This window comes from Phoca vitulina, unplaced genomic scaffold (assembly GCF_004348235.1).
Source record: "Phoca vitulina isolate PV1807 unplaced genomic scaffold, GSC_HSeal_1.0 scaffold10, whole genome shotgun sequence".
NCBI lineage: Eukaryota > Metazoa > Chordata > Mammalia > Carnivora > Phocidae > Phoca > Phoca vitulina.
This window is the reverse complement of record NW_022589713.1, coordinates 18454167-18472078: the sequence shown is the minus strand read 5'-3', so window position 1 is coordinate 18472078 and position 17912 is coordinate 18454167. Positions and strand designations below refer to the sequence as shown.

Below are 17912 nucleotides of genomic sequence, written 5' to 3'. Positions count from 1 at the left end.
CCTATGGTCTTTTACCACGGTTAACTGCATACTGGGGGAAAGGAAATAACCAGACCTTTTCAAACTTCTAGACAATGGCTTTGAAATGACACTAATTCTAGGAGACCCAAAATATCACTGAGGTCCACCAGAGTAGGTGCTTATGGAAGTCAAGTTAACAATAGAATTTTAGCACAGATATGTTTCACAGTGGGCCCAATGGGTCCCAAACCCCAAACCCATCCTCTGGTTATTTCTCCAATTCTGTAATGCATAATTGGAATGGATACACTTGGCAGTTGGCAGAATTCCCATATTGGTTCCCTGACCTATGGAGGGAGGGATACCTGTCAATAAGGTATCTCCTCCTCCATACCTGTCAATAAACTACCACAAGAAGTTTGCTTAAGCTGACAAGGCCAACAATGTATTTTCACTGTCCTTTCTCAGGGGTATATCAACTCTCCAGCTCTATGTCATAATTTAATTTACAGAGATCTTGATTGCCTCTACCCTCAACAAGATACCACTCTGACACCTTTATAATATTAGACTGATCCAACCTGGTGAGTAAGAAACAGCAACTCAGAAGTTAGGAAATATTCCAACAACAAAAATTTGGGGCCTTTTATCTCAATGAAACTTGTAGGGCTCAATTTGTATGGGGCATATCAATATATCCCTTCTAAGGTAAAGAAAAATTTGTTGCTCTGGCCCCTCCTACAACCAAAAATGAGGCACAATAGCTAGTGGGCCTCTTTGCATTGTAAAGGCAACAACATACTCCTCATGTGGATAATATACTGCTATCTATTTACTAAGTGACCTAAAAGGGTGCTAGTTTTGAATGAGATCCCCAACAAGAGATGGTTCTGCAGTAAGTTCAGACTGCTGTGCTACTTGGTCCTATGATCCAACAGATCTAATGGTGCTTGAACTGTCAGTAGCAGACAGAGACACGTTTGGAGCCTTTGGCTGGCCCCTATAGGTAAACCATAGCACAAGTCCTCAGGATTTTGGAAAAAACACCTGCCATTTCCTATAGATAAATACTCTCCTTGAGAGAAATAGCTCTTAGCTTGCTACTAGGATTTCGTACTGAATGCTTAACCACTGGCCACCAAGCAAGCATGTGACCTGAGCCCATTACGAACTGGGTGTTATCTGACCCACAAGTCATAAAGATGGGTGAGCAAAACAGTACTCCATCATCAAATGAAAGTGGTATATATGAGACTAGGCCAGAGTAGGTCCTGAAGGCACAGTAAGTTACACGAAGAAGTGATTCAAATGTCCATGGTTTCCCCCTCTTGCTACCCTACCTTCTCTTTCCCAGCCTGCACCCATGGCCTCATAGGGAGTTCCCTTCGATCAGTTAACAAAGGAAGAGAAGACTCAAGCATGCTCTACAGATGATTCTACACAGTATGTAGGCACCATATGAAAGTTGACAACTGTGGTACTACAGCCGCTTTCTGAAACATTTCTGAAGGACTGTGCTGAAGTGAAATTCTCCCAGCGGGCAGAACTTTGGAAAGTGCAATTCACTGTTCACTTTGCTTGGAAGGAGAAATGGCCATACACGCAATTATATACCAGTTCATGAGCTGTGACCAAAGCTTGGCTGATGGCCAGGGACTTAGAAGGAACATGACTAGAAAATCAGTGACAAGGAAATTTGGAGAAGAGATAAGTAATATACCTCTTTGAATAGGCAAAAAAAGATACACGTCTCCTTGGATGTTCACCAAAGAGTGTATTTGGAAGAGGATTTTTATAATCAAGTGGATAGGACGACCCATTTTGTAGATACTAGTCAGCCTCTTTTCCCAATCACCCGTCATCACCCATGGGTTCATGAACAAAGTGGCCAAGGTGGCAGGAATGGAGGTTATACACGTGCTCAGCAATCTGGACTTCCACCACTAAAGCCTACCTGGCTATGACTACCACTGAGTGACTGCTGTGCCAGCAGCAGAGACCAACACCAAGACCCTGATATAGCACCATTTACCCAGGATGTCACCAGATAGTCAGCCAGCTATCTGGTGACAGGTTGACTGCACTAGACTGCTTCTACTATGGAAGGGGCAATATTTTGTTCTTACTGGAATAGACACTTAACTCTCGATACGGATTTATCTTCCCTGCCCTTCCCAGGACACCTTAACCACCACCGTGGTATTCCATACAGCATTGCTGCTGATCAAGAAATTCATTTCACAGCAAACGAAGCATAACAATGGGCTCATGCTCATGGTATTCACTAGTCTTACTATGTTCCCCACTAACCTGAAGTAGCTGGCTTAACAGGAGAGTGGAATGGCCTTTTGAAGACTAAGTTACAGTACCAGCGAGGTGGCAATACCTTGCAGGACTTGGGCAAAGTTCTCCAGAAAGCTGTATATGCTCTGAGTCAACATCCATGACACTGTTTCTCCCACAGCCAGGACTCAAGGGTCCAGAAATCAAGGTTTAAAAATGGAAGTGGTACCACTCACTATTACCCCTAGTTACCCACTAGCAAAATTTTTGCTTCCTTTTCCTGCACCCTTATGCTTTATGGGTACAAAGGTCTTAGTTACAGAGGGAAGAATGATTCCAGTGGGAGACATGGTAATGATTCCACTGGACTGGAAGTTAAGACTCCAGCCCAGCCACTTTGAGCTCCTTATGTCTTTGGATCAACAGGCAAAGAAGGCATTATGATGCTGGCTGGAGTGATTGATCCTGACTACCATGCGGAAACTGGCCTACTACTCCACAGACATAAGGAAAAGTATGTCTAGAATACAGGAGATCTCTTCTTAGCATGACCATGTCCTGTGATTAAGACCAATGGACAATTACAAGCTAACTTCAGTAGGACTACTAATGACCTGGACTCTTTAAGAATGAAGATTTGGGGGAAACCTGGGCTAGTGCTGACTCCCGTGTGCTCGCTCTCAAATAAATAAAATCTTAAAAAAAAAAAAAAAGAATGAAGGTTTGGGTCAACCCTGCAGGTCAAGGACCACAAGTGAAATGCTTACTAAAGGCAAAGGGACTACAGAACGGGTTGGAAGAAGGTAGTTAACAAATACCAGCTATGACCACATGACCGTTTACAGAAATGAGGATTAACTGTCATAAGTATCTCCTACTTATTTTGGTATGCGTATGCTTTTGTGTGTATCTGTGTATATGTTATATGTACACAAACACACAGTCTTTGTTTCCTTCCCACTCTTTTCCTTTATCTTTTTAAGATTTTATTTGAGAGTGAGAGTGAGAGCGAGAGAGAGAGGGCGCGCACGCATGCCCATGAGCAGGGTGGAGGGGCAGAAGGAAAGGGAGAAGCAGACTCCCTGCTGAGCAGGGAGCCCTGTGCAGGGCTCCAAGCAGGGCTCCACGGGCAGGGCTCAACGCAAGGCTTGATCCCCAGGACCCTGGGATCATAACCTGAGCCAAAGGCAGCCGTTTAACCAACTGAGCCACCCAGGCGCCCCCTTCCTTTATCATGTAACATAAGATGTACTGACTTTATATCATAGTATTTAAGTATTAATTTACATCGTATTTAATTTTCAGAGAAACAAGAAGAGCAGACAACACTCAAGGATATAGTACTTCTTGTGCTGGGAAAGAGGTTAGTGTATTTTTGGTTGTACTCAGGGTAATTTTATCATGTTGGGGGAATTCTGAACTTGCTACAGTCTTTACTTGGAGATTAAATATGGTTTTCAGAGCTGTGTATACATGCCAAGTTGATCTGTCATGGTTAATTTTAGGTATTAACTTGACTGGGCCATGGGGTACCCAGATATTTGGTCCAGCATCATTCTAGGTGTGTCTGTGAGGGTGTTTTTGGATGAAATTAACATTTGAATGGGTAGACTGAGTAAATCAGGCTGCCCTTCCTAATATGGATGGGTCTTATCAGAACCTGTGAAGTTCTGAATAGAATAAAAAGGCACACATTTCAGCAAGTAAGAAGGAACTCTGCCTATCTGACTGCCTTGAGTTGGGACATAGGTCTTTTCCTGCCTGGAACTAAAACTCCTTGGGTGTTAAGCTTGTCTGCTTTCAGACTAGTACTTCACTGTCAGGTCTCCTGGGTTTCCAGCTTCCTTAACTGAAAATCTCAGGACTTCTCAGCCTCCATAATCACATGAGTCAATTCTTCTGTACCATCCTCCTCTGCTTCACTCTCTCTATACAGCTAACCCTTAAATAAAGGGTTAGAGGTACCGACTCCCACCTCCAGCCCCATGCAATTGAAAATCTGCATCCAACTTCTGAGTCCCCAAAAACTCAACTACTAATAGCCTATTGTTGACGGGAAGCCTTACTACCAATAACATAAACTGTGAACGTATTTTGTCCATTATGTGTATTATATACTATATTCTTACAATAAAGTAAGCTAGAGGAAAGGAAATCATAGGAAGAGAAAATACATTTACAGTACTCTACTATACCAAAAAAAGTAAGTGTATAAGTGGACTCGTGTTATTCAAATTTATGTTGTTCAAGGATCAACCATATACATACACAAACACATACACCCCTTATTGGTTGTTTCTCTGTAAAACACTAACACACTCTTCATCGAACTAACACCAACTACACCATCAAAACCTCCAAGTGTCTCCTCCACTGTGAACTCTTCCCTAATGTCTTAAGTTTGGTTACGTATCTCTCTTTTGTGCTTCCATAATATTCCCATACCAACACTTCTATCATAACAATCACTGATTTGTACACCTTCTCTATGGAATATAAATTCCTTGATAACATAACTATATTCACTTCATATTACCAGTACCTAACACAAACCCTGGCATATAGTAAGTTCTGAGTAAATGTATATTAAACCATTAAGAAAACCTTCTTTTGTTTATTTAGAGGATACTCAATTCAAGAAAAATTATTGTTAAAGAACAAGAGCATATTGTTGCTATCTGTCAATGAAGGTTCTGGCATGAAGAAGCTAGAAAAAAGGGTTGTTTTATTTTGATGGCAGACATGTTCTCATCACAACCTTCAGGGGACCAACAACCTACCAGTAAATCAAGCGTGGGCCACGGTTATGCTTCTCACTTGCAAGCAAGCTATTAAAAAACCATTACTATTTGCAATTACTTAGCTGTATAAATCAGGATTATCTCCAAAACAAGAGAAATAAATGGATACTGAGACTACAACTGACAATAATAGTCCCGGATTTTGGAATTCTGTATTCAGTAAAACAGTTTCATGCTTCTGTTTAATGGCTTTTATTTTATTTTAGCTTCAAAACACATTTATACCAATAAAATGACATTGTTGTCTATTTTATATATTGGATCTGTGTTTAAGTTTTGATTTATAAAAGAGAGTTGTGGTGCTAAAAGTGTGAAAACTCCCAGTACGATTTAAAAAAAAAAAAAAAAGTTAGTTTTATAGTTGGACAGACTTAACTAAAACTTATTCCTGTCACTTAGTTGTGGTTTTTAGGCAAGCTACTTAATCCCTTGGAGCCTTTGTTTTCCCCCTCATCAAATCCAGAGAGTACTGGCAACTACTGTGGCACATTATTAGAAGAGTAAAATAATATACTTAAGACATGTAGTATGATTCCTGGCATATAAGCATTTAACATCTGACCTATCAATATCACTATATCTCATCACCTGCAATGATTAAGAAAATGAAGGCCTGGAAAAAAGATAAGGGACTGCAGGTATATATATATATAGTTTGAAAAAGCAGCTTGAGGAGTCTGAATTCTAGATCCTATAACAACTATGGACTTCGGTGTCAAAATATCTCAAACTAAAACATATGGCAGAATATATGAAACATAAATACTAAGTACTAACTGCAAAGAGTAACTCAGGGACATGAAGAAACGGTCTAAAAATTTCATGACCTTTGTCATCATCACCATCAAACACATTGTTAAGCATGTCTAAATAAGCATTTCCTATTAAAATGTAAGGCATGTTATTAATATAGATACTAGGAGGAATCCGTAATTTTGTGGGGCGGGGGCACTCAATGTTCTGCTAAGTTTGTTGACACGTCATTTCTTGACTTAAATTATAATTTAAAAATATATTAATTAAGTTTAGTTACTGAAACATCTATGAAATAATGTAATGTGAGAAAGAGCATATGATCCAATTTATTAAAAACCATGTGGCAAACTTAACATGAAGATTAAAAAAACCTGATACCTGCTTGGAAAGCACTTTCATGTGCCCTACGCTTCCCCGGCAGTAGGCTTCAAGGATGACACCAAATTGTACTGAGACAGCAGGAATATGCACTTCTGACCTACAAATAAGTTAATAAATAATATTAAGATGGGTTGCTTATAAAACACTTCAGATCACCAAATAAAAATATTGACTTCATGGGGCGCCTGGGTGGCTCAGTCGTTAAGTATCTGCCTTTGGCTCAGGTCATGATCCCAGGGTCCTGGGATCGAGCCCCGCATCGGGTTCCCTGCTCCACGGGAAACCTGCTTCCTCCTCTCCCACTCCCCCTGCTTATGTTCCCTCTCTCGCTGTCTCTCTCTCTGTGTCAAATAAATAAATAAAATCTTTAAAAAAATATATATAGACTTCATATTCTATTATGAAATAAACTTCTGACGCCATCAAAAAACAGAACACATCATCTTGTTCACAATTATTAGTGGGATGGTCAACTTCTCAAGTTTTTAACCACCACAGTTCAAAAACGTGTAGTTTTGTAATTCATTAATTTTTTTATTCAAAAAAATCCAAAATTTTCACATCTCACCTTACTTTTTGTAGTTGAAATGGTAACATTGCCAATTAAGTGACAATAAAGTAAAACACAAAGATCTGACTCACATCACACAATTGACTAATCCCTCAATTCGCTTCTATACAATTTTTTCTCACTTAAAGAATGCTGTACATGTTTGAAAAAGGAAGGAACACCTTGTTTTGTTATTCCCTAAAGGACTTAAAAATAGGAAGACTGAACTGCATGAGAAGACTACTGACAAGTTAAAAATAAGAAAGGAAAAACCTCTATGAATTAGTAAGTCAAGATTCAGAAATGTAACCCTCCAAATTAACATCAAAATAATATAGAGCACTTATTTTCCTTAAGAACTTTAGCAAAAATGGAGGAAAGTCTTATTTTTCTGACAATCATTAGTTTCAATACTATGAAGTCCAGATGAAAATGACAAAAAAAAAAGGGGGCGCCTGGGTGGCTCAGTCATTAAGCGTCTGCCTTCGGCTCAGGTCATGATCCCAGAGTGCAGGGATTGAGCCCGCATCGGTCTCCCTGCTCGGTGGGAAGCCTGCTTCTCCCTCTCCAACTCCCCCTGCTTGTGTTCCCTCTCTCGCCGTCTCTCTCTCTGTCAAATAAATAAATAAAATCTTAAAAAAAAAAAAAAAGAAAACAACAAAAATGTCTGAGTACAGAGTCAGAAATGAGGAATCAACAATTTTCCTAGGACAAAAGAACTTTAGTTATCCTTCTTGATTTTACTCCTATATAAACTTGGTGAAATAAGACTCATGTATTTCTGAAAATGACCTAATATAGAAGCTGAAAATAATGTTGCTGTTCTTATAGGAAAACTTTAAAACCTCTAGCTATTAGTAGCAATGATGATATTACTACCCAAAGCCTTTTGGAAGGAATCAGTAAGTCTGGTTTTAGCACAAACACATTGTAAGTACACAATAAGTACACCTGACTAGAAAATAGCAATACATTAATTATTTGCTTCAGTTAAAAATCAAGGAGGCTTGGTGGGACACTTATCTGAATTACTTTGCCAAATCCTGAAAATTAAGAGTTGGGTATCAAGGAATAGGAGAAGACACCAAGAAGAGTGTAAATGGTACAGATGGCTCAGAAACAACTGAAGCAGCTGACCAGTATACTAAATGTCCTGTATTATGCTGATTTATATTTACAAAAGCGCAAGGTGGACTCAAATTAAAAAATATAGAAGACTTACCTAAGGTGCCAAAATAGAAACTGTCCTATCCTGCGATTAGCCAGTGCTCTTTCTAATAAGAATCTAGAGAGGGCACAATCAAGAAAAGGCTCATATTTTAAAACTTGCACCAGTTGTAAAAGATATTGAGAGAGTTCTTCATCACTAAAAGAAACAAAAGACAGAGTAAGTCACTCAACAACCAGTGCCAGAAAAAGATCCCTTCCTATCAAACTATCAAATACTAACTTACTGAAACACAATGGTTCATTGGGGTCAGGCTTGTTGCATGCTTATATTCACTATTCCACTGTTAAAATAACACAAAAAAAGCTCAGGATTTCCTGTGGGCAGGAGGGGGAATGGAAAGGAAAGGAGCAAGGAACAGATATATGGGGCATTTTAATTAAATTATCTAGGTTGATACGATTAATGACTGTATTTACAATTAGCCCAGAGTTACAATAAAATCAGGTACTTTAATACTGACTTCTCATCATGCTGGAAAAGTGATATACTCAGTCAACCAGTTTTTTTAAAATAAAAATTCTATCAGTAATTTAGCAATTTGAATTAATACAACATAATGTTGTAATTAAATGAACTGAATTAATTAAGGTTAGTGGTTCTCTATTTTGTATCCATCTCCAAGCCATTCACATGTAAACACACTCTCATCAGAGGCAATTCCAGAGGTCAGGTTAGATATGAATCCCAAGTCCTCTACTTTGCTATAGTCTTGGGCAATAAATGGTTAAGAAAGTAATCTAATGCAGATCCGGGACTGAAACTCAGGGCACTATATCAAAAGAAAAACCTCATAAGCAGAAAATTTATCACAGGAAAAAGCATCAGAATTACCAAATGGAACATGGAGATCACAGCAATCTCCTTCTGGGGATTAATACATTTAAGAAAAACACTTGGCTCAGCCCAAATGGGGCCAGGTAGCCCCTTCCCCTCAGGTCTCCAATGGAAACTTAGGGAAACTAAGAAGCAACTGGGAGCTTCATTTTTTAAAACTATTCAACAATTTTAAGTTTATTGTAAAATCTTTGCCCTTTATAAAAACCTATAAATGGTGTAAAAGACAGAAAGGAAGTATTGAAACAGAAGGAGGCTTCCTCTTTCCTTACACTTTGAACTTCAGTCCCCTAAAATAACAACTGTGGAAGAGTTTGTGTAACTTCTTTTGGACATTACATGACTTGAAACATGTATGACTTTTAAAAAGAAGAAAAGGGATAACAGTGTCCATAATTTTCTGAGAACTTTTCTTTTTCAAATAACCATACAGTATAATATTCATTTTTGAGACTTTTCTGGATAAACCTGAAAATGCCCACTGTCTGAGACTGTCTCAATAATGACATTTCTTCAAATAAAGCTCATAGATTTTTACACATGTACAAGCATGTTCACTGCAGAATTGTTTATAACAGGGAAGTCTGGAGAAAACCAAAAATGTTCCTCAATAAGGAAATGGAGTAAATAAGATATATCCCTACAACAGAATATTTCACAGTAGTGAAAGGAATAAACTATATTTATATGCAATGGGAGAGAAGGACCTCAAAAACCTATGTTGAATTTTTAAAAAGCAAGATTTAAAATAATACACATGGTAAGACATATTAGTGTAATTTTTAAATGTACAATGTTACTCTATATTTTTCTAGTTACAAAAATGGAGTATAAACAGAAAAATGTGGTATAGAAGGATACATGCCTAATTCATGATAATGGTTGTCTTTGGGAAGTAAAAGTAATCAGGACTAGGTTAAGAAACTATGAGGACTTCACCTTTAGCTATAATGTTATCTGCTTAAAAGTATTTTTAAAAAGTGACAAAATATTAACATTTCTTAATTCTGAGTGGTGGACAGAAAAGAGTTAACATAGCAGCAGTCCTGAACCTTATCCTTTAAAAAAAAAAAGCCTGTTTACAACACTGGCCCTTTTGGCTGGCATCTGGAAACAGATTTCAGAAGGCTTCCCACCACCTAACAGATAAGAGTAGCTCTGTGTGCATAAATTATTCTTACAAACAATATGGTTTATGCTCAATACCCATTTTTCTGGGAGTCTAGAATTTTGCTTTTGTGTTAGGCCCCCAATAAAAATCCTGGCCGCCATGTCTCTAAGGAGCTTCCCCAGTAGACAATATTTTAGACATGTTGTCATAACTTGTTGCTAGGGGAATTAAGTATATTCGCTGTGATTCCACTAGCAAAGAACTCTTAGAAGCTCCTGTATGGTTTCCTCCAGACTTTGCTCCATGAATCTTTTTCTTCTGCCAATTCTACACTGTCTCCTTTTGCTATAATAAATCACAGCCAAAAGTATGAGTATATGCGGAGTCCTGTGAATTCTAATCAAGGGTGATCTTGGGTACCTCCTGACCCAGTGTGTTTTTGGTTTTGTTTTATAATATAGAGTAAACATGAAAGAGGAGGGAGAGAGGGAGAGAGGGAGATGATCAGAAGGGACAGAGAAAAAAAATGCTTTAAACTCTGAATAATTCCTAGCTCTTTCCTTTCTTATGAGACATTCAAGCAGACATCACCTTCTCTACCTACCCCCATGTTATTCCTTTCCCCCAAGAAAGCCACCTGCAGAATACCTCATCTGTCGCAGGCAGCCCACAGCATATTCTCGCACGTACTGATCTGGATAGTTGAAATCTAGAAGCTCTAAGGCCTCCCGGGGGGGCAGTTTAGGCCAAATCTGAAGTAGTGCCTGAAGCTGTTGAAAAATTAAAACTGGTTCAGAAATTATAGGGGAGAAAAATAATCTATTTTTCCTTGACACACAGGAGCAGAGATGGGTCAAAAGAAAGGAAAAGCATACTTGCAATTACTGAGGCCTCAAAACTCCACTCCTGTTAACATGGATTAATAAAGACTGTCTTTGTTGAAGTATTTATAAATAAGCAAGTTTAAAAAGCTATGAAGTACTTACCTGGGAAGAGAATGATACACTGAATACATGATTCTATAATCATTAGCCATTAAATAATTTTTCAAAGGAAGGAAGAAAGAAATGATCAAGAAATACTTAAAGGTAAAATTCAAAGTGCAAATATAAGTACATGCTCAAGCTAATGACAGGCCATTTACATATAAAAACTTCATTAATAACTCAACATAAAATTATTTTGAGGGAGCTTACTTCTAGTTCTTAATATTTTTAAGGATATCTACCACTTAATAGAATGTTTTTATCAACCATAACAAGTTTAAACCCTTTAAATCATAATGAGTGACTAAAAAGAAATAATTTTCTATAAACAAGGTAAAAACAGCCAGTCTCCTATTTACAGATGCCACTTAGAAATGATCTAGACAGAATAAAAAAGAATCCCTCCATGGGGATGAGTTGGAACTGCAGGTGGAGGGTGGATTCGAGTAGACATGGCCACATCTTTGGAAACCCTAGTTCCAGAGAGCCCAATCTAGAAAGAACTCTTATCTGACCCCATCAGAGCATTGTGAGACTCATCAGGGTTGTTCCTGGCAAGAGTCCCTTCCTCCTCAAGGTTAATTATGTTTATAGCATGTATTCGTATCAGGGATGGTTAAATGAGAAGAAAAGTGGTCATGGAAGAGAGAGAAAAAGTTTTTGATAATTATGATTTGTGGCCCCTCCAAAGTCCAAACCTATCTGACAAAATCTTATTCCTTATTATCAATAATATCTATGTGATATTGGGTATCACGTAAGTAGCATATAAGTAGCACCTGAAATCCAAAGAAGACACACAAAACGTATGCAAGAATAGAGTTACAAAAATATGGCAAAGAGACGGCAGTAACTGGAGGACTTCTCTCAATAGACTGCCGATCTCACAGTCATACTGAAAGAAGTGGCTTAAAAGTATCTGCTGTCTAGCTGCCTTGTCATTTGTCATTTAAGCTCTTATGTGAGACTTGGGCTTTGTGAACTAACTAAAAACCATTTATATTTTATTATTTTAATTCTACTAATTATTCAACCCCTTTCATTAATTATGTCAAGTGCCAAAATAGGTCAATAATACTTGAATACCTAGAAGCTAAGTTAAAAGGTATTTTCTCATATCAAGCAAATTTAACCTCACTAAAGATACTTTTTAAGAAATTAATTTTTCTATTATTTTACATTGCAGAAAAAATAACACTTTTGAATAACTTTTAAAAATTTGATTACACTGCTATTATTACTATGTTTTCATAAACTGCTAACATAGTTATGAAATTTGATATTACAATTTACATAATTCTTATTCAAATATAGTAAAATGTTAGTTTCTTAACTTTTACCTTAAATATTTAATTATTCTTAAACTTACGTAAATAAAAAGAATAAGCTTTATACTTGCTCTTTTTATGTATATAGCACATATATACATACAGGTACATAAAAAGATACATACTTACTTGCGGTATCAAAATATCATGGGGATGGGGCTATTAGGGGAAAAAATGTCTAAACAGGATCCTAATGGGGGCAACTGGGTGGCTCAGTCGGTTAAGCGTCTGTCTGTGGCTCAGGTCATGATCCCAGGGTCCTGCAAGCCAACCCCGTATCGTATCTGGCTCCCTGCTCAGTGGAGAGTCTGTTTCTCCCCCTCCCTGCCCCTCCCCACCACTCTCACATGCATGCTCTCTCTCAAATAAATAAGCAAAATCTTAAAAAATGGGGTGGGGGGCTCTTAACAAGTGTAACAATGAAAAAAAGTTTGACAAATACTGGTTTAAAGATAAGAAACACCTACCTCAATACCACTTTTCATCACTGATGGGACTCCCTCCCCACTTTGCCCAAGGTCCTAATGGACCAGAAATCCCCATTATGGATAGAGGAATTAGGAGGACCATTTCCTGAAGGTCTGAAACAATAGTTTAAACTATGCCGTGAGTTAAAAACAGCCCTACTATTGGAAGGAAGTTACCTTTGGTAAGTTTATTTACAATTATTAAAGAATTAATTATGTAAATGTAAAACTAAATAAAATATCAAAACTTACTACTTTAGTTTGGGGAAAGCTATGGAAGCGAATAAGGAAGAGAAATCTGACTCAGCCATATAAATAAAGCAGTGCTAATTACCTGCTTCTGCAAAGAGTATTGAAACCACTTCCACATTATGCCAACAGAATATTTTCCTGTGGATTAACGGAGGACTACTCTTTTTTTTCCCTTGGGGTGGGGGCGGGGGGAAGGCCTCTATAGGATTTTCACCCATGGCTTGCTTATGCCTCTAGAATCAGATAACAAACTTTACACCACACTTCTGGCTCTCTACTTCTTAAGGTAGTCAATTTATTAAAAATACAGTTTATATTCATTCTTTTGTACCCATTCACTGTAACTGGCAATGGGACAGAGTCGGGAGAAAAAAACACATTACTTTCTATTACAAAAACTTTTTCTCCAAACAACTGAAAAAGAGGATTAGGATTGGCTTTCTTCTATCAAAATGGAGGATGTCAGGTTATATTTGAAAACAATGCTTTAGGTTACCTCCTGGAAATGAGGTAAGTGTGCTAAATTCCAAAATGTAAAAATTTCTATCCCCAGGGTTCAAATAAAGAAATATCAGGGGCACCTGAGTGGCTCAGCCAGTTAAGTGCTGGCTCTTGATTTTGGCTCAGGTCACGATCGCAGGGTCCTGGGATCCAGCCCAGCATTGGGCTCTGCCCTTAGGATTCTCTCTCTCCCCCGCCCTCTGTTCCTTCCCCTACTTGCACACACTCTCTCTCTCTAAAATAAAGAAATAAATGTTTTTTAAAAAGGAAAGAAATATTAAGGGAAAACTGGCTCTTTTTTTTTTTTTTAAGATTTGAGAGAGAGAGCACAGGCATGCATGCTAGTGGGGGGAGGGGCAGAGGGAGAGGCTCCTCAAGCCCACTCCTCACTTAGCATGGAGGCTGAAGCCCTGGTCGATCTCATAACCCATGAGATCATGACCTGAGCCAAAACAAGAGTTGGTGGCTAACCACCTGAACCACTCAGACACCCCTCATTCTGTTTCCTGACAGCTGACAGAAGAAACCTCTCTCGCAGATATCTTTTAAGAGTACAGCAAGAAGGGGCGCCTGGGTGGCTCAGTCGTCAAGCGTCTGCCTTCGGCTCAGGTCATGATCCCAGGGTCCTGGGATCGAGGCCCACATCCGGCTCCCTAATCCGCGGGAAGCCTGCTTCTCCCTCTCCCACTCCCCCTGCTTGTTTTCCCTCTCTCGCTGTGTCTCTGTCAAATAAATAAATAAAATCTTTAAAAAAAAAAAAAAAAAAAGAGTACAGCAAGAAATTTCTTCTATTCTAATTCTATACAAAATAATAATATATGCATTTCTTGGATAAGCAGTTAGAACTGGACACTATCCATCAGAAGCGGGCAAACATGCCAACTAAAAAAGGCTGATATTCCACCATTACGGCAGTTCATAGAAAACTAACCTTGAATTTAAATAAACAAGTGGTTAGAAGATAACTATGACAAAACAACTAAAATTTTTATAAAGAAATAGTTCCTTTTCAGAGTAAGTAATGTTCATACGGTCTAACTGTATAAACAGTTTAAATGAGACACATTATAATTATATAACATGATTCAAACAATTGTTAAATACTAGAAATAAATTCAAAACAAGTCCTTTCTAAACTCAGAGAAGTAAAATAATAAAATTAAAAAAATTTTAAATGCGTATGATTAAAAGCATTTCTTGAAAATTTTAAAAAGTCATTATAGATTTTACACCTGAAACTAATATAACACTGTATGTTAACTATACTGGAATTAAAATTTAAAAAAAATTTTTAAAAACGTCATTAGAGATTTGCTAAGCCCAGAAAACTTTTAAAAATATCAGCTGAATTCAAATAAGTAAGGTGAACAAATTAGGTTAATATACCAAATGTATTCATTCTGATTAAAAAACCATTTCAAGGATCTTTCTATAGAGCATTGATAACCAACTGAATTTAATAAATGCCAGTGCTTTTTGACAGGATTCCGAAAATTAAATCAAGGATCTAAAATTTGGTGGCTTTTTTGGAACTTTTTTTCCTGTCTTTATTTTGTCTAAAGGCAAACATTCACCAACACTGCCCAACTAAAATGAACGTTAAAAACCGATCTAAAAGGTTTATGCTCTAAAATATTAGCTTCTCAAAACAATACATATTCATTTTAGAACAGTCAATGCAAAGATTAAAGTCATTTTAAGATTAAAACTTTGGAGCTCACTGATGAAACTGTTTATTGAAATAATCCAGAACCTACTACATGCAGGCAGTAATTATAGATGATCACACCAAAAGTAATGTTTTAATTGTTCTTAGTGAAAGATATAGAAAACCTGTCTAGAATCTGGGATTTAAAATCTTAAACTTTCTAATCTATCATTTGGAATATGTATGAGTCTAAAAATCTGAAAATTTCTCCCATAGAAAATTATCCAACCTATGGAAATATCCCTATATAAGAAAGGACAATTTACATGAAATCAACAAAGTAATATATACTCCTAAAAAGAATTACAAAAATTATGTTTTGTTACCTGAGCAACATCCTCAAGTTTATTCCACTTGATTGACAGCAGTAATTTTGGCAGTGACTGTGGGAAATTCTCTCTGCAATCTTGTCGCAAAGTCCAAATAAGATCCATTTCATTCTCACACAACTGAGACAAGGGATCCCTGTCCAAGATTTCTTTCAGTACAGCAAGAAACTTTTTTCCACCTCGACTCTAAGAAAGTAAAATTACTCATTCATTACATAATTTAATTCTATGAACATCAATGGCAAACCCATAGCAAATTTATATACAATAAATTTATAAACAATTTATAATCTTTAAGATACTAAAGATCTAATTCCTTAAAAAGATTAATAAAGATGGATGCCCTTTTTATAGGTTGATAGCATATTAAATTTGTAAGCTAAGGATGAAAAGTATTCTCAAACAGTTCTAAAAAGGGGGTTCCCCCTTCCTGTTTCTTTAAAAATCCATATGCAAACACTAGGTGGCAGAATTGCAATGTGGATTAAAAAGTCCTTTATTCTTTAAACTGAATTTCTTTCTATCCTTCCATTTTAATTTTCAATTTCTATAAACAAACAAATCAACAAAGACAAACCAAACATACAAAGTTTTTTTTTTTTTTTAAGATTTTATTTATTTGTCAGAGGGGCGCCTGGGTGGCTCAGTTGGTTGAGCCTTCAGCTCAGGTCATGATCCTGGAGTCCCGGGATCGAGTCCCACATCAGGCTCCCTGCTCAGCAGGGAGTCTGCTTCTCCCTCTGACCCTCCCCCCTCTCATGTGCTCTCTCTCTCTCTCTCATTCTCTCTCTCAAATAAATAAATAAAATCTTAAAAAAAAAAAAAAAGATTTTATTTATTTGTCAGAGACAGAGAAAGAGCAGAAGCAGGGGGAAGAGGCAGGCAGGGGGAGAAGCAGACTCCCACTGAGCAAGGAGCATGATGCCGAACTTGATCCCAGGACCCTGGGATCATGACTGAGCCGAAGGCAGACGCTTAACTGACCGAACCACTCAGGCATCCCCAAACATACGAAGTTTTAAAAAAAAAAAAAAAAAAAGTGTAAGTGTCTTGTTGGCTCAGAGGCATCAAAACCATTTAGATTAAGAATCGAATCCTGGATAAAACTAAACATGAAACAAATACTGTTATCCCATTTTCTTTCCCAATCTGTACAAGAATATCCTAAAATAATGAACATGGCCCAAACTATTTTTTGGCTCTAGATTCTGAATTGTAGTAATACTGAAAGAAAGAGATTCATTTCCCCATACCAAAGTAGAACTATACCATTTAGGCCAAAATACATATAAAAATAAATAAATAAAAATAAAAAATAAAACAGGGGCACCTGGGTGGCTTAGTCAGTTGAAGGTTGGACTCCTGGTTTCGGCTCAGGGTCATGAGATCAAGCCTTGTGTTGGGCTCCTGCTCTGTGCGGAGTCTGCTTGAGATTCTCTCTCCTTCTCCCTCTGCCCCACCCCCACGGCTCACATGCTCTCTTGTGCATTCACTCTCTATAATAAATAAATCTTAGGAAAAAAAAACCTCTCCAGAATTATCTGACAAGATCCTGTAAAAATTTATATTCTATTATTATGTAATTTTGTACTTTATGTTTTTAACTGGAATTTCATTTAAGCATTAAAATAGTCATACTAGGGGCGCCTGGGTGGCTCAGTCGTTCAGCCTTTGGCTCAGGTCATGATCCCAGGGTCCTGGGATCGAGCCCCGGGTCATGCTCCCTGCTCAGCAGGAAGCCTGCTGCTCCCTCTCCCACTCCCCCTGCTTGTGTTCCCTCTCTAGCTGTCTCTCTCTGTCAAATAAATAAATAAAATCTTAAAAAAAAATAAAATAGTCATACTAATTTTCTAAAGTAATGAGATTCAAAATAATATATATGGGGGCGCCTGGGTGGCTCAGTCGTTAAGCGTCTGCCTTCGGCTCAGGTCATGATCTCGGGGTCCTGGGATCGAGCCCCGCATCGGGCTCCCGGCTCCGCGGGAAGCCTGCTTCTCCCTCTCCTACTCCCCCTGCTTGTGTTCCCTCTCTCGCTGTGTCTCTGTCAAATAAATAAAATCTTTAAAAAAAAAAAAATAATAATAATAATATATATGTACAAAAGAATGGGGATCATGATTATCTACATAGACATAATTGTCTATGCAGAAAATCTGAAAGAATCAACAAAAATATTGGACCCAATGCATAATTAAAGCAAGATTGTAGGACACAAGTTTAGGAAACAAAAGTAAACTGCCTTCCCATATATCAGCAATAAACAAGTGGTATTTGAAATTAAAAATCTAATACCACTTACATTAGCACCCAAAAATATGAAAACCTAGGTATAAAACTAACAAAATATGTACAAAATCTATATAATGAAAATTAGACCTCTGATAAAAGAAATCAAATAACTAAATAGGTATTTCATGTTCACAAATAGGAAGA

At 37.5% G+C, this 17912-nt stretch overlaps 1 protein-coding gene across 7 annotated transcripts in view; it reads right to left on the bottom strand.

Annotated features, from left to right (window-relative positions):
• PIK3CB (phosphatidylinositol-4,5-bisphosphate 3-kinase catalytic subunit beta) overlaps nucleotides 1–17912 on the bottom strand; it is a 199595-nt gene that overhangs the window by 40696 nt on the left and 140987 nt on the right. For all 7 annotated transcript variants that reach the window (XM_032408604.1, XM_032408606.1, XM_032408602.1 and 4 more), the window contains 4 exons: nucleotides 15477–15665; nucleotides 10557–10678; nucleotides 7955–8098; nucleotides 6180–6279 (listed from right to left, as the gene is read on the bottom strand). In XM_032408604.1, the coding sequence (XP_032264495.1) occupies nucleotides 6180–6279; nucleotides 7955–8098; nucleotides 10557–10678; nucleotides 15477–15665 (555 nt within the window). The remainder of the gene's footprint in view (nucleotides 1–6179; nucleotides 6280–7954; nucleotides 8099–10556; nucleotides 10679–15476; nucleotides 15666–17912) is intronic.